Below are 25,472 nucleotides of genomic sequence, written 5' to 3' on the forward strand. Positions count from 1 at the left end.
TTTTTGTGCTTTTGGTCCGACCTTTTGCTGGGTTGTGTTAATGGGTCTATTTATAGTGATCGTGGGTGGCCTAGGGTTTCCAAGTGTTAGAGTTGTGTCAGGTACGTGCAATTGAATGAAGTGGAGAGATTAGGAGTGTGAAGTAATAAGATGGGCGAGGTTAAAACTCTTAAATTGATAATTACAACATTAAATTCATATTAAATAATAAATTAGGTGATAACTACGTTTAAAAATATTATTTGGTGTCCAAAAGTGTTTAAAATGACTTTTGGAATCTATGGGTTTTTATATGGTCAATTTAGTCCGCCAAATTTACAAATTGGCCCATAAACTTCTAAAATATTACAATTAGTCCAATTTTTTAGACTTACACTACAATTTTTTTGGCTTAAGGTCTGAAAAACTACCGACCTTTCAAATTATTTTCAATAGCACCCTGACCTTGTAATTTTTTCAATAGCACCTTATTTTGTATTTTTGGCTTCCAATAGCACTCTGAATTAAAAAAAATTAGATGATTTGATTACCATAAGGATGAAAATTTTCAAAAAAACTAAATTTCAAGGTGAAATCATACTTATTTCTACTTGAACACTTTTAAACAAAACTTTTAACTTAAAAAAAATTCAAATAAGTCCTCGATAAATAAGTTTAATTTGTTGATTTATGGTGCTATTGAAAGTCAAAAATATAAAATAGGGTAAAATTGACTGTTTTACAAGGTCGGGGTGCTATTGAAAGCCAAAAATACGAAATAGGGTGCTATTGAAGAAATTATCAGGTGAGGGTGCAATTGAAAAAAATTTATAAGGTCGGTAGTTTTTCAGACCTTAAGCCAATTTTTTTAGATTTTTATAGGCTATATATGACTAATTACATTTCAATCTTTCAAGTTCGCAGTTGTGCACAGATCTGACCAGCTTGAATCCAAATTATCGGACCACAAGCTCGTCATCCGAACAAATTTCTCTGCAAATTATTATTGAACGCTTCATTCCTTTATCATTTTTACTTGTCTGGAAAATAAGTGTCTATATATTCATTATTTCGTTTTAAATGGCTCACTCAAAATTATTAAAATGCCATTAAATCTTGTACTTCTCATTTCTCACATTTCATATATGAAATTTAGCCTTAAAAAGAAAGAAGAAGAATAGCGTGGGAGGATATAAAAGGCAAATTGCCTTGAAAAAGAAGCAAAACACCAAAACCTGGATATTAAACTCCTTAGGTCACTGAGTTATTCTAATATTACAGAAATGGTACTAAGTTTCAAATCGTTAAAAAATGGTCACTAAATTATCAAATTATTTCACGGGATATCACTCGAGGCAAAACACACCAAACTTTTTGCGTTTTATCCTACGTGGCATGACACAATTACAAAAAGATGTATAATTTAGTATCATTTTTTAACAAAATGATATAATTCAGTACCCGTTTTGTAATTTGCGATAAATTTAATGACATTCTTTTAAGACGGTGACTTCCTTGAGAAATAATTTGATAACTTAGTGACTAATTTTAAACGATTTGAAATTTAGTATTCTTTTTGTAATATTGGAATAACTCAGTGACCCAGAAAATTTAATATCCCCAAAACCTCTTAGAGCAAAAACCCTTTTGTTTCATTACTTGTTGCTACTCCAGCATTAGCCACCTCTCTCTACTCAAAAACAAATGGCGCAATCACTTGAACTATTATTGATTCAGTTCTTGATGCCAGATAACGATGCCAGAAGGCAAGCAGAAGAACAGATTAAACGATTAGCCAAAGATCCTCAAGTGGTCCCCGCTCTAGTTCAGCACCTCCGCACCGCCAAGACCCCTAATGTCCGCCAACTGGCCGCCGTTCTCCTCCGCAAGAAGATCACCGGCCACTGGGCTAAGCTTCCTCCTCAGCTCAAGAACCTCGTCAAGCAGTCACTAATTGAGAGCATTACCATGGAACATAGGTGGAATTCGATACCTATTTTGATTTCAATTCCAGTTTATCATTTCTTTTTATCTTCTTATTTTATCTGTTTATATAATTTAACTGCAGTCCTCTTGTAAGAAGGGCAAGTGCTAATGTAGTGAGTATAATAGCAAAATACGCAGTTCCAGCTGGAGAGTGGCCTGATTTGCTTCCTTTTCTGTTTCAATGTAGTCAAAGTGCCCAAGAAGATCACAGAGAAGTTGGCATTGATCCTTTTTAGCTCATTATCTGTTTATTACTTTTTCCCCCACTGCGCCATGATGATTTTGTTTTTTAACTGGTTCGTTTTTCTGGTTCTGAAGGTGGCATTGATCCTTTTTAGCTCATTAACTGAAACAGTGGGGAGTGCATTTCAACCTCATTTCAATGATTTGCAAGCTCTTTTGCTCAAGTGTTTACAAGATGAGACTAGCAATCGTGTTAGGATTGCTGCTCTCAAGTATGCAGTAATTCAGTTTTGATGCTTATTTCAGCTTATTATTGTTTTATTCAGAAAATTGCTTTGATGCTTTCTAACTGAAATCTTATTATCCTTGTATTTTAACAGGGCTGTAGGTTCCTTTCTAGAATTTACTAATGATGGGGATGAAGTGGTAAGGTTGCATCCTTTTATTTTATTTATATTTTTTAGCTATTGGACTATCAATCAGTGCTGAAAAAGTAGTTCACTTTACTGGAAAAGGAAAGAAAACCCTGAAATAGATTTTAAAGAGTGTTCACAACACTTTCTTTGAGGTGGCGAAGATGATTAGTTCCTACATAATTAAGTTCTTGATGTTTTTTGATGCCTACTCCATTTATTTATTGATGAAATTCTTATTTCTAGGCAGTTGTTCCTATTGTAAGAGCCTATATATATATACATGTTTGCATATTGAAGGAACTGTTGGTATTCAGTTCATTTATATCCATGCAGATAAAGTTTCGGCAGTTCATTCCCAGCATTTTGAATGTAGCAAGGCAATGCCTCGACTCTGGTGAGGAGGATGTTGCTGTAATTGCTTTTGAAATTTTTGATGAGCTGATAGAGTCTCCAGCACCTCTTCTTGGAGATTCAGTTAAATCCATTGTGCAATTCTCTCTTGAGGTTTGCTCAAGTCAAAATTTGGAATCCAACACGCGTCATCAGGTATGGCCACCTAATACTTGTCCTTTGTTTTTCTAAATCTTGCTTGAACAGGTACTTGAGAACACTTGTGCATGAACATGTGGGCTTTACATACAAATAGTTGGTTCTTTACTGCTCTTACATCACTGTATATTTTCTGACTTCGTGTCCTTTTTTCCCCCTCTAAACATTAGGCCATTCAGATAATATCATGGATGGCAAAATACAAATCCAGTTCCCTGAAAAAGTATAAGCTAGTCATCCCCATCTTGCAAGTGATGTGCCCCTTGCTTGCGGAATCAATAAATGCTGATGAAGATGATGATCTTGCTCCAGACCGAGCTGCTGCAGAAGTCATTGACACTATGGCATTGAACCTTGCGAAGCATGTCTTTCCCCCTGTTTTTGAGTTCGCTTCATTAAATATTCAGCATGCAAATCCAAAGTATCGAGAAGCTTCTGTAACAGCTCTAGGTGTTGTTTCAGAGGGTTGTATAGACTTGATGAAAGATAAACTGGAACCTGTTCTTCATATTGTCTTAGGAGCTTTGCGGGACCCAGAACAAATGATTAGAGGTGCTGCCTCATTTGCTCTGGGTCAGTTTGCTGAGCATTTGCAGCCTGAAATAGTATCTCACCATGAAAGTGTTCTTCCCTGCATGCTGAATGCCCTTGAGGATGCATCTGATGAAGTAAAGGTAAACAGAGAAGTGCATCAAGACTGTATAATTTTTTGGTCAAGTTTTGCACTTTTTTTGTATAATGAACATGACTTCTCTATTAAATATTAATCAATGATTATTTTTCCATGGTTGTCTGTAGGAGAAGTCCTACTATGCTTTAGCAGCATTTTGTGAGAACATGGGTGAAGAAATTCTTCCTTTCCTTGATCCTTTGATGGGGAAGCTTCTTGCTGCTCTTCAAAATAGTGCCCGTAATTTGCAGGAAACATGCATGGTATCAAGTCTGAATAAATTGAGCCCCAATATTGTTTGAATTATACTAATCTAATTTCATTAGTTCTTTTATCAATAATAAATTTTTTATAGTTATCTATGAGCTACAATTCATTTTCATTTTACAAATGTTTTTGCAGTCTGCAATTGGTTCAGTTGCATCTGCTGCTGAGCAAGCTTTTATTCCATATGCTGAAAGGGTTCTGGAGTTGATGAAATCATTCATGGTGCTTACTAATGATGAGGATCTAAGGTCACGAGCAAGGGCCACTGAGCTTGTTGGAATAGTTGCTATGTCTGTTGGAAAAATGAAGATGGAACCAATTTTACCCCCTTTCATGGAAGCCGCAATTTCTGTAATTCCATTTCCGATCTCCCTTTTCAGACTCTAAACATCCATTTACTAATTGATTTATGTCTGCATCTCTCTCAGGGTTTTGTATTGGAGTTCAGTGAGCTTCGGGAGTACACACATGGATTCTTTAGCAATGTAGCGGAAATTTTGGATGATAGCTTTACACAGGTTTGTTTAAAATTGAATGAAGCAGCTTTATGTGATTCCTTTCTCAGTAGCATCATTTATATTCACCCTTATTTTGTGTACAGTATCTTTCTCATGTTGTACCCCTGGCATTCTCATCCTGCAATCTTGATGATGGCTCCGCGGTAGATATTGATGAATCTGATGATGAAAATATTATTGGTTTTGGCGGTGTCTCATCTGACGACGAAGCCCAGGATGAGCCAAGAGTTCGAAATATCAGTGTAAGAACAGGAGTATTGGATGAAAAGGCAGCTGCTACTCAGGCACTTGGCTTATTTGCGCTGCACACAAAGAGTTCCTTTGCACCGTATCCTATTTCTGTTAATTTATTTTTGTATTTTTTGATTGATCAGTGTTTGAAAAATTAAATCAAAATGATTATTTTTTGTTTAATTGCTCTTGGATTCCTCAACTACCCTTTAGCTATTTTGAGGAGTCATTGAAGATTTTGGTAAGACATTCAGGATATTTTCATGAAGATGTCCGTCTTCAGGCAATTATTGGTTTACAACGTAAGTCAAAACCATGTAAAATGAGTATTTGGAATGTAAATCACCAAATGCTTGAACTAAACCACGTGGTATTATGATCAGCGGTCCTGCTGGTGTCCTCTAGCCTTACGAATAACCAATCATCTGAGAATTGGAGCTAGAACTTTCTTGTTCGTATTCTTTACTGTTCTCTCAGTTAATCACCAACTTGTTTCGAAAGTATCCTCTTTAACAGCATTGCCATCAGGATATCTAATTTCCTCTACACCAACTGAGACAGCTGTCACCTTCCTTGTTCCTGTCAATTAATTTCACTATTCTATTATCCCATGCCTATCTAATCGTCTCTCTTGAATGCTTTAACAAGCGACAATAACATCTCCCTCCTACTAATACCTTTTTACTATATTTATATGTTAAAAATCGAAAAGTTTAATCTCTTCATAGCTTTTGATCATGTTTTCTTTTAATGGACTCTATTTTAATTTGCCTTTCCTTCTAAATGATCAAATTTCTCTTTTCACACTTCTCCAAAACTTTTCACCCTTTATTTTTTTCTCATATGAACTCTGCAAAAAGTAAATGTTGAGAACTGTTTTGGAGAACTCTTCCCGTTTCATTTTCAAGTGACAATAACATACAGATGTAATATGTGTTGATCGTAAATTGTAAAATTTATGCGTTGCTTAAGCCATCTCGTTGTTCTTGAGCTTATGCTGAATTTTGCGCAGTTCAAGCTCTGTTGGCCTGCCTTTTATTTTTTAACCTAGTAATCCTTAATCACTCATAGAAGAATGAGAAATACCAAATAACTTTTGGCTTTCTCGTAACTACACTGGTTCTGGTATCTAAAATTAATTTCCTATTGCAGATATTTTGACAGCAGGATATGCTATCTTTCAGAATCATAATGTAAGTATGAATAAATTTTAACAGTTTTCCTTTTCAGTTGTTATAGAAACCTATTTTATCTGTTTCTAGACTGCCAGTCTCCCATTTGCATGTCATGAATAGGCAGATAAATTCTGAATGTTACCTACGGCTTTAATGTCCAATGGATGGCTGAATCTTGCATAAATTTTGACTTTAAATTGTCAGCTAATCTTAATTTAGTTTTCTTAACGTTAGTGAATTAGTGCAACCATTTTTCCTGGCATGATTTTTTTCCTTGCAATGCTTGTACAAGCCTTCACATTGTGCAATTCATTTGTCTTTTTGTGAGAAGATGTAAAGTCCAGTTTAATGGCCATATATATGCCTTTTTAAAGGTTGCTGAGTGTTGGATGTATGTGACATTAATGTGATGACAGTATTGCTTCTCATTTGTGCAGGAGGGACCGGCAAAGGCACGAGAAGTTCTTGGTAAGAGTATGAACTTAATTGTAGCATATATCTGTCTGCTGTTGGGCATTGCCTGCTTTTGAGTTTATTAACAAGTTCAAATGAATCTTCTTTAATTTGCAGATAATGTCATGCATATTTATATCAAAACCATGGCTGAAGATGATGATAAGGAAGTGGTTGCTCAAGCTTGTATGAGTGTAGCAGACATTGTTAAGGATTATGGTTTCATGGCCATTGAACCTTGTAAGTACAGCTGTCACTTTCTTGGGGGAATTATTCATTTTGATTAATAGGAATTTCATTTCTGCTGATTCTGTATTATAAATTTCTCTACATTCAGATTTATCTCAGCTTGTTGATATGACTTTGGTATTGCTCAAAGAGGAATCAGCTTGTCAGCAATCAGATGATGATAGTGATATTGATGATGCCGATGCTAAACACGATGAAGTTCTTATGGATGCAGTTTCTGACCTTCTTCCTGCATTTGCAAAATCCATGGGTGTTCATTTTGCATCAATCTTTGGAAAGCTATTTGGACCTTTGATGAAATTTGCGGTACGGTCAGCGGATGAGCTTACAAGTTATCTATTGCTCTAAGGCTTCATATGGAATTTATTGTCTTTATTTTTGAAAACTGTAGAAAGCTTCACACCCTCCTCAAGATCGAACTATGGTGGTTGCTTGCCTTGCTGAAGTTGCTCAGCATATGGGTCCTCCTATATCAGGCTATGTTGATGTAATTTATCTAAATATGGTTTTCTTGTATTTAGTCTTAGATCCTCGACAATGTCTAGAATGTTTTTTGATTCCTGAAAACTCTTATCATGTTTCAGAGAGTGATGCCCTTAGTGCTAAAAGAACTAGCATCATCAGAGGCAACCAACAGAAGAAATGCTGCATTCTGTGTGGGAGAGTTGTGTAAAAATGGAGGGGAATCAACTTTCAAGTATCCTTTTCATACAGAATCTATGAACTGATCTCCATCAGTATTCTATCATGTTGCTCTGCGTCCTTTCTTTTCTCTCTCTTTAACGTTTGGAAATCGGCTTTTCTAATAGTTTGCTTCAGTTCTATTGGGATTCTAGGGTGTATTTTAAATATTTAATGATGCTAAAGAATTGAACTGATGTTGGCAAGTATCTGGATTCTGAATTTCATCTCTCTAAAACCAAGCACCTATATTCTTGACGATTTTTCCTTTCATGGATACTAGATTCTATGGTGATATTTTACGTGGACTTTACCTATTATTTGGGGAATCTGAGCCAGATGATGCTGTCAGGGATAATGCAGCTGGTGCTGTGGCAAGGGTGATTATGGTGAATCCCCAGGCTATCCCATTAAATCAGGTTAATTTTTAGATTGCTTCTTATTTCTTAAGTTATGTCAGCTAATTAATATGTTGATGATATGTATAACCATGGGTTAAATATTTCAGGTCCTTCCTGCTTTCTTGAAAGCTCTTCCATTAAAGGAAGATCATGAAGAATCCATGGCTGTCTACAGCTGTATTTCTAATCTTGTCATGTCATCCAACCCACAGGTAATTTTTCCCAGTTCTATCCACATTACATGAATGTTTACTGCCAAAAGCATATATATGCCCCTCAACTTATGTTAATATATGAGTTGGACACTTAAACTGTAACCCATGATACGCTTAGACAACTATTTTATGTACGGAAACGTTTTGTGGAAGCATGCTACTTTGATCTTGTACGTAAGGTTGTGCACGGTTTTTTCGCTTTCAGAAAACTGAACCAAAATAAGGAGAAATATTTGGTTCGGTTCGGTTGGAAACCGAATAAGTAATGTAAATGATAGAAAATCATGTGTACAGAAAATCGTGGTGGAAGACTCCAGCCTCAATTTGTAATAGGTCCCAGGTTCGAAACCCACCAAGGCCATTATGTTGTATTTTTATGAAAAGTAAAATTGGGAAGTGTAGGAGTCAAGCCATGGGACCTAAGAGAAAGTCAAATGCACCTCTACCACTGCACTTGTTTAATACTTTAGTACAAATCTCAAACTATTTATTATATACAATTACTTTGGGCAGTTCGGTTTCTCGGCCTTCTCATAATAAAAACCGAACTGAACCAAAAATCCTAATAACTGAACGGAACCTATATTTTTGGTCGGTTCGGTTCGATTTTTCTGTTCGATCGGTTTTTGCATACCCCTACGAACTTGTACACCATTAATTTGCTGTCTCTCCCATTTAATTTCTGTTCCTTTATCTGTTTTTTGTTTATTTTTCTCAAATAAACAGAAACTACTGAATTTTTTTATTGGCTTAATTCCTTAAAAAACCACCACCTTGCAATTTTTTTTCGTTTATACCCTGGCCTTGTAAAAACACCATTTGTACCCAATTTTGAGTTTTTATGTTTCATCTCTACCCAAAAGCATTAAATTGTACTTTTTTCATTTGAAAAAGAGTTTAAAACAATCCTTCATTTTTAACTTATATACTAATTAGATATTAATGTTATTAATAGTACAAAAATACCATCTTCTTCAATAAATTAAAAATAATAATAATTTTTTTAAAAAGTATTTCCGAATTTTTTTGATTTTTTTAAATTTTTTTTAAAAAATATTACCAACAAAAAAATTAAAAATAATACTCCCTCCGTCAATAGTCCACTTTCCTTATTTTTTTGTCCCAAGACAATAGTCCACTTTCCTTATAAATCACCATCTAGAGTGTTTATTTTCCATATTGTCCTTATTTAAAGTGTATTATTTATTGCTATTTGCCTATAGTCATAATATTTAATAAGGGCATGATAGAAAAAATGAACATAAATTTGTGAAAAGTTAGAGTATTAATTGTATTTCTTAAATTGTGTGAAAAGGGGAAAGTGGACTATTGTTTTGGGACGGAGGGAGTAATAATTTTTTTTTAATTTTTTTATTATTTTATAAAATTAAAAAATTAATTATTTGGATGTATTTGATTATTTTTTAAGTTTAAGGATTTATTTGTATTTTTAAAAATAGAAAAAGTATGTTTTAAACTCTTTTCTAAATGAAAAGAGTACAATTTAATACTTTTGGGTAGGGGTGAAACATAAAAACCAAAAATTGGGTACAAATGGTGTTTTTATAAGGTCAGGGTATGAAATAAGAAAAAGTGCAAGGGGTGGTTTTTTTTTAAGGAATTAAGCCTTTTTTTATTAGTTAGTGTCATTGTTTTTCTAAAATTATTTGAAAGCCAATGAAGTATCCACGGAAGAGGGGCACTGGCAGAATTCATAGCTCACCCATTCCAGCATAATGGAATTCATATTTTTTCTCTGATGTTTGTTGTTGTTAAGTCTAGTGTTTCTCTGGCTCATCAACTTTTGTTCTCTAACTTTTTGCAACCAACCTTTTAGTGTTCTCTTGGCACATCAATTTCATTTCATGCTTGCCGTTTGTGGAGACTTTTTTTTAATAAAAAAAATTGTTTGTGGGCACTTCAAAATGGATTGGAATTATAACAACTATGATGGATGTATAGAGAAACTTTTTCTAATAGATGAATTCTATTCATAGGGAATTAAAGCATATAAGAAAAAGCATAGTTGTGAGAGGCATGCCTAAGGCGTTGGCCATGGGGCCTCACCCACCGAGAGGCAGGCGACTTCCAAGAGTCGCATGCCTCCGGCGCCTCTGCCATGAGGTGAGGGGCTGGCCAGGCGCGCGGGCGCGCGGGCGCCTTCAGATGAAACCTTAATTTTGTCTTTTTGCCGTTGGGGTATCTTTGTCATTTCTTCAAATTCAAATGAAACCCTAATTTTTTTCCTAATGATACCTAACAATATGGTTTGAATGTCTTCTTCTCTTTGAGAAGATCTTTCATTAAACAAGCAAGTTTGCCAACTATACAAGGAAACACTAATAACTGTACACTAATATGGAATTATTCTAGGAGCCATCTTCTCCCTTACAAAAGTCTACAGCCTAAATTAATGAGATTATAGTAGATGATAGTTGACTCATTTAATGCTTTCTATTGACACACCCCTCAAATTGATGCGGGTGACCTACCAACATCAATTTGTTGCTTAGAAAGTTATGTCGATTATGTGTGAGAGCTTTAGTGAAGATATTTGCCACTTGAAGATTACTTGACACATGGGGAAGAGAAATCGTTTTAGTCTCAAAAGCTTCACGAATGAAGTGGCAACCTCAATATGTTTAGTGTGTTCATGGAGAAAATAGGATTAGCTGTAGTATAAATGGTACTAGTATTATGTACATATAGAGTAGGACTGGACGGAGAAAATCCGAGTTTAGCCAATAAACCGTGGAGCCAATGTATCTCAGCACAAGCTTGGGACATAGCTCTATATTCAGATTCATTAGAAGACTTAGAAACACGATCTTGTTTCTTGCTTTTCCAAGAAATAAGGGTTGGTCCAAGAAACATACACCATCGTGTCATAGAACGTCTAGTGTCGCTACATCCAGCATAATCAGCATCACTGTATGCTACAAGATTAAGCGAAGTAGAAGCAGAATAGAAAAGTCCTCTAGAAATTGTGCCATGACATAGCGAATGATTCTTAGAACCACCACCATATGAATATACCTTGGACAAGCCATGAATTGACTAACTTGTTGAACTGTTTAGTGACTGTTAGATAAACTAGGGTGCCAACAAGAGAACGATAGACTGTTGGGTCTTGTAATAGGTCACTCTCATCTTTCCTCAACTTCAGATTAATTTCCATTGGAGTAGCTAAAGGTGGAGTGTCTTGGAGACTAGCAGCTACTACCAAGTCCTTGGCATATTTGTGATGTGACAAAAAAATACCATGCGATCCACTAATAATTTCAAGACCAAGAAAATATGTGAGAGAGCCCAAGTCCTTCATGTGAAAATATTCTTGTAAATGCTGCTTTAATTGAGAGATCAAACCAGAATTTGTACCCGTAATGATTATATCGTCAACATATACAAGTGAAAAACAACAACAATCTTAGTTTTTCGAATTCAAACCTGAGTAAGGTAGAGGTAAATTTCTCGTACAAAGCACGAGGAGCCTGTTTGACACCACACAAGGAGCGTCTCAACTTGCATACTGCAGATTTGGAATGAGAAATGAAACCAGCCGGAGGATGCATATAAACATCTTCTTTTAGGTCTCCTTGAAGAAATGCATTCTTCACATCCATTTGGTGCAAAGTCCAAAGTCCAAGATTTTGAAGCTGCAATTGCTAATATTGTACGAACATAAGTCATTTTGGCTACCGGAGCAAAGGTCTCTTACTTTTTTTGATTATTTCCAAGAGCCACTAAACGGGCATTCATACCCGTCCAAGCTCTCATCAGACTTGATTTTAATGGAATAAACTCATTTACATCCAAGTGGAGTGACACCAACAGGACACGCAACTAATTCCCAAGTCTGATCAACTTCAAGAGCAAAACGTTCCTCTCGCATGGCCTGCTGCCAACATTGTTTGTCTTTGACTGTCTGCCAGTAACTAGTGGGAATGAAAATTGAAGAGATAGTGGCAGAGAGAGCAGAAGTGGATTACCTGCTGTAAACCCATATCGATTAGGAAGATGGCTTGCTCGAGTTGTGCGGCGTAAGGGAATATATGGCAAGGCAGTAGTAGAAGGGGGCAACGTTGAAGGTCGGCGTTGATATACCATGCCTGGCTTGTATCTTTCAACTTGAGAGCTGGGGGCAATAAGTGTCAGAAGGCAATATTTGAAAAGAAGATTTCGGTGATAAGGACACGGGAAAGAACCACTGATTTTCAAAAAATAATACATTCCTTGAAACATTAATTTTCTTAGAGTTTGGATCATAACATAAATATCCTTCTCGTGCGACTTTATCCTAGGAAAGCACGATGAGTAGATTTAGCGGAAAGTTTATGTCTATTTGTTGGAGGAAGATGCATGAAATAGAAACAATAAAAAATGTGGAGATTTGTGTAAGTAGGATGGCCATAATGAAGCCGAAAATATGGAGACTCAAAATCCAAAACTTGGGAAGGTAGTCTATTTATGAGATAGGTGGCAGTGCTGAGAGCTTTTATGCAAAACTTAGAAGGAACAAATGACTCTATTAACAAAGTTCTCACGATATCTAAACGATGTCGATCCTTTCGTTCAACTACTCCATTTTGTTGCGGAGTATAAGGACATGATCTTTGAGAAATAATTCCTTTAGACTGCAAAAAAGATTGAAATTCATGAGACATATATTCCCCACCTGAGTCGGATCTAAGAACTTTTACAGTGGCTGAAAATTGTGTTTGTATCAATGCTAAAAATTTGAACATGGAAAACACCTCTGATTTATGTACAAGAAATAAACCCATGTATATCTGCTATAGTCAATAAAAGTCTCAAAATATTTGTATGGGCATGAGAGATAATAAGACTAACACTCCAAGCATCACTATGAATTATCTCAAAACTGTGTCGCTCTACTACCTTTAGGCGGAAAAGGTAAAATTTTACTTTTGCCAAGCTTACAAAGTTGCACAATCGGAAAACAGAATAGGAGAAATGACTTTTTTTATTCAAACAACCAGATTTCGATAAATAGGACAAAAAAATCTTAGAGTTGGGGTGACCAAGACACTTATGCCAAACTTCATTTGACACTTTAGACTCATTACAAGATAAAGTTGGGATGGAGGAAGAAGATAAGTTGTGGGAAATAGGTAAGTTTAAATAAAACAAGGCTAAACCTATTTAGAGGTCCTTGTACTATATCATTTTTGTTCAAAAAGCCCCTGTACTATTTTTTTATTCTTCAGGTCCCTCTACTTACATAATTTTTGATTTTCAGGTCCTTTTTTAGTTTTTTTCAGTCCCTCTACTTACGATTTTTTTGTTCCTCCAGTCCCTCAAAAGGACCTGAAAATCGGTATTTTGCCAAGTACAGGGACCTGAAGAACAAAAAAATAGTACAAGGGCTTTTTGAACAAAAATGATATAGTACAAGGGCCTCTAGATGGGTTTAGCCATAAAACAAAAGTCCATGCTTAGACCCCTTCGCCATCAATTGCCCTAACATCCGATCCTGCATAACACAACCATCATGAGAAAAATGAACTTCACAATTTTGGTCTACATGTTTACCAACAGATACTAAGATTGTAGATAAATCAGGGGAGACAAAAACATCTTTGAAGGAAGGAGATACATCACCAACAGTCGTAATTGGTAAATTACTTTCATTAGCCGTTAGAATGTGCGAGGGGCCACAATACTTTTTGAGATTACTTAACCCATGAGAAGAGTTAGTTATATGATTAGAGGCACTCGAGTCTATAATCCAAGAAGAAGATGAAAAATGAATACCTTGAAGTCCAAGTGGTGAAAATGCATGTATAATCATTTCTTGTAGTGCCTCACAAGTTAAAAGTTGTCGGAGATTGTAAATTTACAGCGGGAGCGCAGCTGGATAAGTAGGCTATAAATTTTCAATGGCAACATCAACATGGTAAGCCTTGTTTTAGCTTAGAGGACGAGTAAGGCACTCTTTAATGATGTGCCCTGATTGGTTGCAGTAGTTACAAAATTTCTCAAGACAATTAGGTGCATTATGGCCATACCTTCTACAACTATAGCATTGGGTGGTACTCATGTCACGAGGCTTCCCTTTACCCTTATTTCGGGTAGTGTAGGCAACGAAGACGGTGTTGGAAGCGACACGAGCTTGCTCCATAATATTTTGAGTATTCGAACGTTCCTCGCGTAAGAGTTCTCTGAAACATATATCCAAAGATGGAACAGGATCTCAATTCACTAGAGGCGCAAACATTTTCAAAATCAGGACGCAACTTCATAAGAAATTGGTCTCTCTGACTGGTTTTGTGTACTTGTTATACTGCCTCCAATCCTTCTGCTGAGATCTTGGCTGTAATAAGATCTGAATAATCATTCCACAATGTTAGAAAACCACAATATTATTCTTGAATTGATAGGTCTCCTTGAGTGTAGTTAGCAATAGCCAACTCAAGCTAAAAACGCCTAGCATTATTGTCTTGATTATAGACAAGCTTGAGATGATCACACATGGCCTTTGCAGACCTGTGAGGACATAGAGAGAGAATCGGATTTGGCTCTATAGAAACAAGAATCCAATTCATAATTTGATGATCTTTGGCAGCCCAATCTGCCTTCTGTGTTGCAATAGCTCCTCTCCTTTAAGAAAGGTTTCTAATTGAAATTCCCAGGCTGCGTAGTTCTTTCTTGAGAATTTGATATAGACATGGTTTGATTTTTCCATGATTGGCTGATTACTAAGGCTATGATTCAGAAGACTAAAAGAAATTTGAAAGACTCAAATTTCTTACGTGTAGGCTCTGATACCATAACAATATGGTTTGAATGTTTCTTCTCCCTGAGAAGATCTTTCAGTAAATAGGCAAGTCTGCCAACTAATATCTAAACACATGTCCATTCACACACTCAACCAATGTGGGAATTGGGATACTCCCACTTCAACATATGGTAGGCTAAATCTTCTCCCTTAATTACAGAAGTCTATATCCTAAAGTAATGGGATTATAACAGACGATAGTTGACTCATTTAATGCTTTCTATTGACAATACCCACTTTCACTCTTTTATCTCACCTCAACCAATCACAGCAAACGCAAATAGTTATAAATAAACAAACAGAAGACATGCAACAAGAAACAGTCGATCAATTGAATAAAAGAAGAGATGTTGTCTTCATCTTCCTTCACCAAGGAAGCTTTTCCAACAAATTAAAATTATGTTTTTATAATTTTTTTTCTTTTTTACTTATTCATTTCTTTTTTATTTTAAACTTTCATTTTTTTCTCCTCTTTTAATTGGGTTTTCTTGTAATTGTATTGGGTTTTCTTTAAAATTTATTTAAGTTTTTTTGGTTTTTATTATTCTTATTTAATTGTTAGGCAAAAGGTACAAAAAACCCTCCAAGTTTACTCAAAAGTACAAGACAACCCCTTAACTTATTTTTTGCACAAATAAACCCTCACAGTTCTAAAATCGAACAAAAGCACCCCTCCAAGTTTGACTTTGACAAACGGACGTAAAATAGGTGATGTGGCATGAGGAAGAAATTTCAAAAACACCCTTACTTTTTGAAATACTTACTAAATTCATATTTCAATTTTTTTTCTTATTATTTCACCCTCGTAAAAGGTTCAAAAATACCTTTAATTTTTAAAACACGTACCAATTTTATAATTATATATCTTTTTGTATTATTTCACCCTCTTATTTCTAAATACCCTAGCTAATTTTTTTATTAAAATCAAATAAAAATTAAAACACCGTAACCCGACACTTCCGGAACATACGACAGCGGGTATCGCGAATCAATAATTTTTTGTATTTTTAATTAAAAAAAATAACAACCTCAATTAACTTAATTTTAATTAATAAAACCTAATTAATTAAAGGTAATTAACAAAAAATAAATTAACTATTTCCGGCACCGCCGCCACGCCGCCGCCCTCTTCCATGGGGGAAGACAGATCTGTCTTCCCCAGCCGGAAGATGGCGGCGGCGTAGCGGCGGGTCCGAGGCGGGGGTGGATACGGGGTGGTGAGTCGGGGGTTGCCGGAAAGAAGCCCGGGAAAATATGTTTATTTTTTTAAAAGAAAATTGGTGGAGAAGAGGGTTTAATTGAATGAATTTTAAGTTAAGGGTACTTTTGAACCTTTCATGAGGGTGAAATAATTAAAAAAAAATTGAAATATGAATTTGGTAAATATTTTGAAAATAAAGTATGTTTTTGATCTTTTCTCCTAGTGCCACATCACCAGTTTAACGTCCGTTTGTCAAAGTCATGGACGGAGGGGTTTTTTTGTTGGATTTTAGAACTGTGAGGGTTTATTTGTGCCAAAAATAAGTTAAGGGGCTGTCTTGTACTTTTGGGTAAACTTGGAGGGTTTTTTTGTACCTTTGTTATAATTGCTGTAATTTTTTCAAGTTTAGCAATAAAATATAGTTTCTTGATAACATTTAACCAATTAATTTATCTAAATAATTTTTTTTTTAAATTGACATTTTAAACAATTTAAAATATATTGGATTTATGATCATGGTACATTTTATATATATTATTATATCATTTTTTTTTGTCGCCTTTTTTCAGAAAGGTGGGCGCTTTGCGCCCAGGCTTATAGGATCCCTTGGCGCCTCAGAGCGCCTTTCGCCCTTATGACTGAAAAATTACAAATGTCATTTTGGTTGTGATTTTGTTGTTGGTTATGAAAGCACAAAAAGAAAGAAAAAGGAAAGAGAAAATTGCAGAAACTATTTAATAGAAAGAGAACTTGGTTAGCTTTTTTTTTCTTTCTACCATCTGTATCATGTTGGCATTTCTGTAAGTGTACATGCCTTTGTGTAACACACACTTAAGATGATTGGGATGAAAAGGTGTTTAAATGGTGAGGGAAAAAACTGTGTGATAGGTTAAGTTTCAAGTTCAACTGTGCAGTTGATCAATTTAAGCTCAAGTCTGGGGATCGAATTCTTATTTGGCCAATCTTCATATATGGCTGTTATGTATATAAGCCGACACGTATATATAGACAGGGAGGTTTTCCAAATTAGTATTAACCATAAACCCTAATAAGCTACTATTTATAAGCTGAAGGCTATATGTATCCATGGATTTTACTATTATTTCCTTTATTATTTGTCTGTATGTTGAACTGAATGTTCTGTCTTTGACGCTATGGAATTTTGCTTAATATAATTTTCTTTGTTGGGTTTCGATTTATGGAACTTTAGGGGCTGCTTGGTTTAGCATAAAACTTTCTTTAGTTAGATAGGAGCTCATTAAAATCTAAAATGTTATCATAATTGTATTATTTTGTATGCATAATTTTGTTCACTGTTAGAAAGAATACTTCCGTGGACAAGTTTAACTTATAGGTTGACTCTGTTTGTGTTACTATCGTAATATACTATTTAGTTAGACATTTTACATTACAATTTTGCATTCCTCAATCATTAAAAATCATTGCCTAGATTATGATCTTATAAATGGGAAAGTTACATTCCAGTAATCAAATATTTCCCATGTTGCGATGGGAAATGAATTCTAGATTTTACTAAGTTCCAAATTCCATATCTATATTTAGAATAAGTTGTTACCGGATGATTGAATGATAATGCACAATTTATTAATTTTGGATGGAGGGAGTAATAATTTTCGCAATAATTTTCGCATTTGTCAGCTAGAGCACTCTTGAGCTTGAAAATTAAGTTTAATCATCTGCTTTATAGTTGGATCGCTTATCAATGTTTCTTTTTATTTTGTGTGCAAAGCAGATTCTTACGCTTGTCCCAGAGTTGGTCAACGTGTTTGCTCAAGTTGTGGTTTCTCCTGTAGAAATTCCAGAAGTTAAGGCTGAAGTAGGAAGGACCTTTTCTTATCTGGTTTCACTATATGGCCATCAAATGCAGCCACTTCTTAGCAGCCTATCACCTGCACATGCAAATGAACTCGCTGCTTATGTCCCTAAAGCTTAATGCCTGTTTATAATCTGTTGGCTCCATTTTTGAAGTTGTAGATTTTTCTGTTCTGCAAGGATTGTGGTATAGATAGGAGGCTAAATCAGGGCAAGGGCTCATGGCCTTATTAGGTATGTGAGATTTGCTTTAGCACCTAAATTGCCGGAATACAGATTGCAATAGCTATTAGGTGAAAATATTGGTGAGACTTATAAAAAAGATATTGGTCTCATAAACATTAAAGCCTATACAAGATTTATTCTAGTGTCTATCCATTTATAGTGGCAAATATGAAGTGATTCAACTCTTCTTAAATATGATAGTTAATATCTATTTTTCCAATATTGGGAAAAGCATCCTGCCTGGCTAAACAAAAAAAAAAATACTGAAATGAGAAATTATATTTTTATAAGAACTAGTTTCGCATTACGTGCTATGCACGTGGCTCGTAACGTAACTCGTCAATGAACATATTAGTAAATTTACTATAATTATATTAATTTTTTATTTATAATTAATATTAAATTAGTTAAGAATTATTGTAAAAGTAAATATAATATATTCGGTTATTAAATTTTTTTCCATACTGAATTTATTCTGCTTTTGGTTTTATAATAATTATAATTAAATAATTAACTTAATTTTATTAATAATATTTTTAAAAATAATAAAAGTAGAAATTTAAATAATAATATATTGACCAAATACAGTATTTTAATTTTGTAGTTCAATCAAACTAAAAGATAGATATTCCTACTAATTTGGAGAAAATTTAATTATTTTTTACATACTAAAAACTAAATTGGAGATAATTTAGCTACCTATTCTAATTAGGACTTTAATTACAATAGTGATTAATTAAATAACTAATTAGTTAATGACTATAAAACATTTATTTAGTAGTAGACTGAAAAGAATTATTCAGTAAATTTGTCTGTCCCCCCTCCATCTATGCTTAGGAAATTATAATATTGATTAATTAAATAACTAATTAGTTAATGACTATAAAATTTTTATTTAGTAGTAAACTGAAAAGGATTATTCAGTAAATTTGCCTGTCCCCCCTCCCCCACATCTGTGTTTTTATATATAGTATAGATAAGTTATAAGTTCGAGATTTTAGAAACCTTTCCATTTTTGGAAAGGAAACGCCGGAATGTAGAATTTGACAAATTTCCATGCATAGCTGCCAAGCAAAAGGGTGTCGAAGACTTCTAGAACGTCATTCAGTAGCCTTCTTATAAAATATCTAATGCTCAAATGCTAAATATAAAGGTTTAATATATCTGCGTGTCCCTGCACTTTTTTCTTTTTGCCATAAGGTCCTTGCACTAAAATACTCCATCATTAGATACCTGCACTTTTACTTCCCTCATCCTGAGGTCCCTCTGTTAACTTTATGTTAGCGTGTGTAGCATACGCGTTGTTAATGAGACTAGAATTCATTTTTGCAGTTTGATATATACAAATAAGGTCCATGCACTTTTAATTTTAGGTCCCTGCATTTTTAATTTATATAAATAAGGTCCCTGCACTTTGATTTTATAGAAACGAAGTCCCTATAATTGTTTTCATAAAATAAAAATTAAAAATTTATTTTAATATATATGTTTTAAAAATTATATAATTTTTTTAATTAATAGTATAAGATGTTGATGCAATTTAATTAACTTTTTATACTGTTTAAATTAACAATAAGAATGTAAATTAAATTAATAAAAATATTATTTTTTATTAGATTATATTAACCATCACTTTATAAAAATAAATATGATTTAAATATTAGTGTATATATCGTAAATGAGATCCTTACTCGAAGTAAATTTAAAATTAATTTTAAATTTTTTTGAAGGCAACTTAGATAAAAATTAATAAAAAAATTAGAAATCCATTCAGACTTTCGTCTTATATGTCTCCTCTAGAAAATGAAGTCGCCAGCTTTGTCTTGTAAGTTTATATAACACACTCAAATTCAAAATTGACATATATGAGGATCGACGTCTGTTTACACCTGTAAGTGCAATGTTGTCATATTATTTAAAAAAACAAAAAAACATTGGTATAGAATAATCTAGTTCACTTTTATTTTTTAACATGATAAAAAAATTTAATTAATTTTATTTTTTATTTAAAGCTAAATAATAATAATTTAGAAATTTAATAAAATTATATTAACGATCATTTTATCAAAATAAATATGATTTAAATATTAGAGTACGTTTCGTGAATGAGGTCCTTACTCAAGAAATATTCAAAATTAGTTTAAAAAAAATTAAAGGTGACATAAAAAATTATTAAGAAATTAGAAATCCATTCAGCCTTCCGCTTGATATGTCTCCTCTATAAATGGAAGTAGACAGCTCGAACTTGTAAGCTTATATAACATACTCAACTTCAAAGTTGACATATATCAAGATGAACGTCCGTTTACACCTCTAATTGCAATGTTGTTATATTATTTAAAAAAATAAAAATTTATCGGGCTAGAATATTATTTTAATTATTTAATAATAAATATTAAAATTTGTTTTATTTCTCTAAGTTAATGTTTACTTTTTAAAATAAAAATTAAATTCACTTATATTTTTCAACATAATGAAAAAAATTAATAAATTATGTTTTTTTATTTATTTATAGATGAATAATAATAAATTAAACATTTAGTAAGAATAATTTAAATATTCAATAAAATACTAGTTAAAAGATAGAGATTTTGACATTATTATTATTTAAATATGTTAAATTCATACCCATTAAAAAAAAATATGAGTTTTAATATTTTATACTTAATTTTAGTTTTATTAAACTAAAAATTAATGTATATTTATACACAATCTCTACATTTAAAAGTGCAGGAACGTAACATTAAAAAATTAAAAGTGCAGGGATCTAAAGTTAAAAAAATAAAGTGCGTTAGCGGCGTCAACACTCGCCTTAACAGAGGGATTTCGGGATGATGGAAGTTAAAGTGCAGGGATTTAATGATGGGATATTTTAATGCATGGATCTTATATGCAAAAAGAAAAAAGTGAAGGGACACGCAAATGTATTAAATCAAATATAAATGGTATTTGGAGTTTTATGGATTTGTTAATCTTTCTCTGGTTTATGCTGTAGCGGGCTCATTAACAAGGCTAGTTATACTGTACCACTTCACTTTACATACATTATTTGTTGTAACCTGTTATAGCCGGTTACTAACTGGCTATTGAAGGTAAATTTAACCTTTTGAATAACACATCATACAATTATATAGAGCTGAGCTCCTAAACAGCTTTTAACGTGGTTATGCCAATTGAATCTCTCTAATTATGCCACGTGTACTTCCATTAGTATTCTAATCCAAAGTAACGTCCAAAAAAACGTTGAACCATACAACTTCTGCCTTTTGGTATTTCATGTCTAGGAGTTTAATTTTTATACATACAACAGTTACATTCTTAAGCTATTTAACCCATCTACCTCCTACCTCAACTCATCTTCATCATCACCGACGAAATCTACAAAACAAATTGCACAATCCCCTCCCGCATTAAAGCTCGACTCCTTAAACTTCACAAAACAACGGTGTCAATAGAATCGGTTCCTCAAATTAACTCACATATATCAGACTGATTTTTGGGTTTATCCCAATATTGTCCCATATTTAAAACATTAATACCTCTTTGCACCCTGGAAATTGTTATTTCCGGGGTTGTGCCTTTTTTTAGGGTCGTCCGCATATCTTTTCTGCAGACGGCCCATTTTCGCATGTCGTCCGCGGATCTTTTCCGCGGACGGGCCTTTTCCTCCACATCTGCTCCAACGTGGAGGGAAAGGTTTGCTGACAATGTCGTCCGCGGAATACTTCCGCGGACGACACTGTCTTGTATTCAGGGAATTATTCCCTGTAACGAGACAGGGAATAAATTCCCTGACCGAGCATAAATCAAAGGAAAAATGGGGGCTCAGCCTTCAGTTTTTTTTTTTAATTTTTATAATTTCTTCTAAAATTTTAATATATTCCGACGCTATCAGATGTTCAGCGACTGCATATTTGGAGTATTATCTTTTATACAGCCAGTGTGGACTACAAGAGGTAAGTTATTTTTTTAATTTATTTGTTAAAAATTAATTTAATATCGTTAAAATTTAGAATTTAATTTATTTGTTAGAAATTAATTTTGATATCGTTAAAATGTTAAAATTTAGAATTTAATTTATTTGGTAGAAATTAATTTAATATCGTTAAAATGTTAAAATTTAGAATTTAATTTATTTGTTAATTTAGAATTTAATTTATTTGGTAGAAATTAATTTATATATTGTTAAAATTTAGAATTTAATTTATTTGTTAGAAATTAATATAATATCGTTAAAATTTAGAATTTAATTTATTTGTTATAAATTAATTTAATATCGTTAAAATGTTAAAGTTTAGAATTTAATTTATTTGTTATAAATTAATTTAATATCGTTAAAATGTTAAAATTTAGAATTTATTTTATTTGTTAGAAATTAATTTAATATCGTTAAAAAATTCAAAAAAATTAAATGTCAAATATGATAATTAGAATTATTGCTATACAAAGAAAAATTTGCATGATAATTGAAATATTAAAAAGTTAAAATTAAATGTTATAATTGCAAGTTAATTATTTTTGTAAATGTAATGTTATAACATGTTTTAATAAAAATCTTTTGTAAATATTTTGTACTTATGTTTTAATAACGACATTGTACTTATGTTTTTTTAAATATTTTGACAGGGCAACGCCGGTGGACTGACTTCACGAAGTACAGGCACTCATAGTCTGACACCATACGACAAGTTACCGGATCCCATAAAGTTCCTTATCGACCGTGAAAACCTACCTGTAAATCGTAGATATGATTGATTTTTTTTAATGAATAGACTTATTTGTATCTTTAACGGAGAATAATGTGTGTTTCGATTTTATTTTATTTCACATCATATATGTTTTAATTTAATATTTTTTTTGATTTAAAAATTTAATAATATTATTTTAATAAGTAATATTTTATTATTAATTATTATTTACAAATTTCATAATAATAAGTAATATGTTAATTCATAATTTAAAAAATTTAAATTTATATTAAAATGATGTAAAATATTATAACAATATTAATATACCAACATAATTTTGAGAAATTCTCTCAATCATTGTGTAAATGACTGGGAGAATTTCTCCCTCAATGATTAGGAGAATTTTAATCTCCCAATCATTTTTTTTATAGTGGTCCGCATAAAAGAAATGCGGACCACCCCTAATTAATCCACGTCTGCTCCACGTAGGAGCAGACGTGGAGGAATAAAGCAGTCCGCAGATCATTTCTGCGGACTGCATGTTAAAATGGGCCGTCCGCAGAAAAGATATGCGGACGACCTTAAAAAAAGGCACAACCCCGGAAATAACAATTTCCGGGGTGCAAATAGGTATTAATGTTTAAAATATGGGACAATATTGGGATAAACCCCTGATTTTTGGCAGTAAAGGATAAATTAACGGCTGGTTGCTATACAATTTGAGGGGCCAAAGTAAGTGAGTTTCTATTTTCCTCATAACTGGCACAAGTCAAGAATGTATAATAGAAATAGTTTGTGTTTACAAGTTACGATAATTTTAGTTTTTAGCTGATCTGTTACTTATGCAGCAAAGGTGGTATCCCTGATTTGATAAGTTTACGTACAAATGATGTCCACTAACCATTTGGAGAGGCACACTGAAATAGTATGTCTGTGGATTTCCAGTTGTGTTTTTTAATTATAAATTGCTTTTCATTATTTACTATATTTCTTATTAATTAATGTTTGAATTAATAGATTTATACATTGTTAATGTTTTATAAAATTTAATAGAATTTTAAAAGTTTACGCCTATAATAGTTTGCAGAGGTAATTTTCTTTTTTTCAACTATCACATTTGTAGAGGTAATTGAATATAAAAGAGTTTTTTAAAAAAGAGAAAATTAGAAAAAATACTCTCTTTTTGAAAATAATATAATTTCCTACCTCAATTAGGAAAAGATAAAGAAAATACCTCATCCTTTTAATATATTTATTTTTTTACTCTAAAACATATTTATATTATAATTATACCTACTACTTATTATTATTTTACTCTAATCATATTTATTTTACTCTAAACAACACCTGTCATTTTTCTTTTTTTTTCTCTCCCCTCTCTTTCTTCTCTCTTTCTTCTTCTTCTCTGGTTCATTTTTCTTCACCATTTTTTTTTCTTCTTTTATTTATTTCTTCTTTTCTTCTCTATTTTTATTCTTTTTTTTCGTTGTTTCTCTGTCGCCCCGCCATCGTTTCGTCGTCCTTTCATATTTGATTTTAGCGATTTTTTTCTTAATTCGTGATGATAAATACGATTTATTTTAATTTTCAGATCTAAATAAATTAATCTTGAATTTTTTCAACTTTAGATCTAAAAATCTGCATAAGAAACAATGTTATGATGAAAATAATGAGTTTCTGCATAAAAAACGATTTTTGCAAAAAAAACAGCATCTGATTATCATATAATTATCACTGCATTATCATATCATTATCATAAAACTGAAGAGAAATAATTTTTTTTATAAAAAAAACGTCTGATTATCATATGATTATCACGTTGTTATCATAACATTATTATATAACACAACAGTATGATAAATAGATGATAATGAAGTATGATAAGGTTATGATAATTGGATGATAACGTACTTGAAAATATAATTACAAAAAAATTCATGATATCAGAGATAATCAGATGATAATTAAATAATGCAGTTATGATAATAGTATGATAATATGATATCTATATGAAAAAAAATACATAAACATTATGATAACGAGATGATAATGTGAAGATAATAGTATGATAAGATTCTTATTGATAATAAAATAATAATAGTATGATAATGTGATACTTGCTTGAAAAAAAATTATACAAAAATTATGATAACAATCTGCTATATATGATACTAATAATGACATGATAATAAGATGACAATGCAATATGATAAATTGATAATTATATGATACGGTGAAATTGTATAATCATGTGATAATGTAATATTGTGATAATCATATGATAATATGATACTAGACAATAATGAAGTATGATAAGATTATGATAATTGGATGATAACGTACGTGAAAATATAATTACAAAATCAAGTCATGATATCAGTGATAACCAGATGATAATTAAATAATAAAGTTATGATAATATGATACCTATATAGAAAAATTACATAAAAATTATGATAACTAGATGATAATGAAGTATGATGAGGTTATGATAATTGGATGATAACGTACGTGATAATTACAAAAAAAAATATGATAACGTACGTGATAATTACAAAAAAAAAAAACATGATATCAGTGATAACCAGATGATAATTAAATAATAAAGTTATGATAATAGTATGATAATATGATACATCTATGGAAAAAAAATTACATAAAAATAATGATAACGAGATGATAATGTGAATTATGATAAGGTTCTTATTGATAATAAAATGATAATAATATGATAATATGATACTTGCATGAAA

The 25,472-nt window shown here is 32.4% G+C and overlaps 1 protein-coding gene across 1 annotated transcript; it reads left to right on the forward strand.

The window, feature by feature from the left end:
• Positions 1–1,683: 1,683 nt before the first annotated feature.
• LOC126686841 (uncharacterized) lies at positions 1,684–18,224 on the forward strand. Its single transcript, XM_050381103.1, has 20 exons — positions 1,684–1,958; positions 2,048–2,180; positions 2,284–2,420; positions 2,529–2,574; positions 2,898–3,110; positions 3,284–3,787; positions 3,912–4,046; positions 4,186–4,401; positions 4,479–4,568; positions 4,652–4,896; positions 5,013–5,101; positions 5,952–5,992; positions 6,412–6,442; positions 6,545–6,667; positions 6,765–6,982; positions 7,068–7,163; positions 7,261–7,373; positions 7,641–7,776; positions 7,866–7,970; positions 17,727–18,224. Exons 1-20 carry the CDS (start codon positions 1,684–1,686, stop codon positions 17,925–17,927), a joined length of 3,147 nt encoding a protein of 1,048 aa, XP_050237060.1. The 3' UTR covers positions 17,928–18,224.
• The last annotated feature ends 7,248 nt before the right edge of the window (positions 18,225–25,472 follow it).

Source organism: Mercurialis annua, linkage group LG6 (assembly GCF_937616625.2).
Source record: "Mercurialis annua linkage group LG6, ddMerAnnu1.2, whole genome shotgun sequence".
Lineage (NCBI taxonomy): Eukaryota > Viridiplantae > Streptophyta > Magnoliopsida > Malpighiales > Euphorbiaceae > Mercurialis > Mercurialis annua.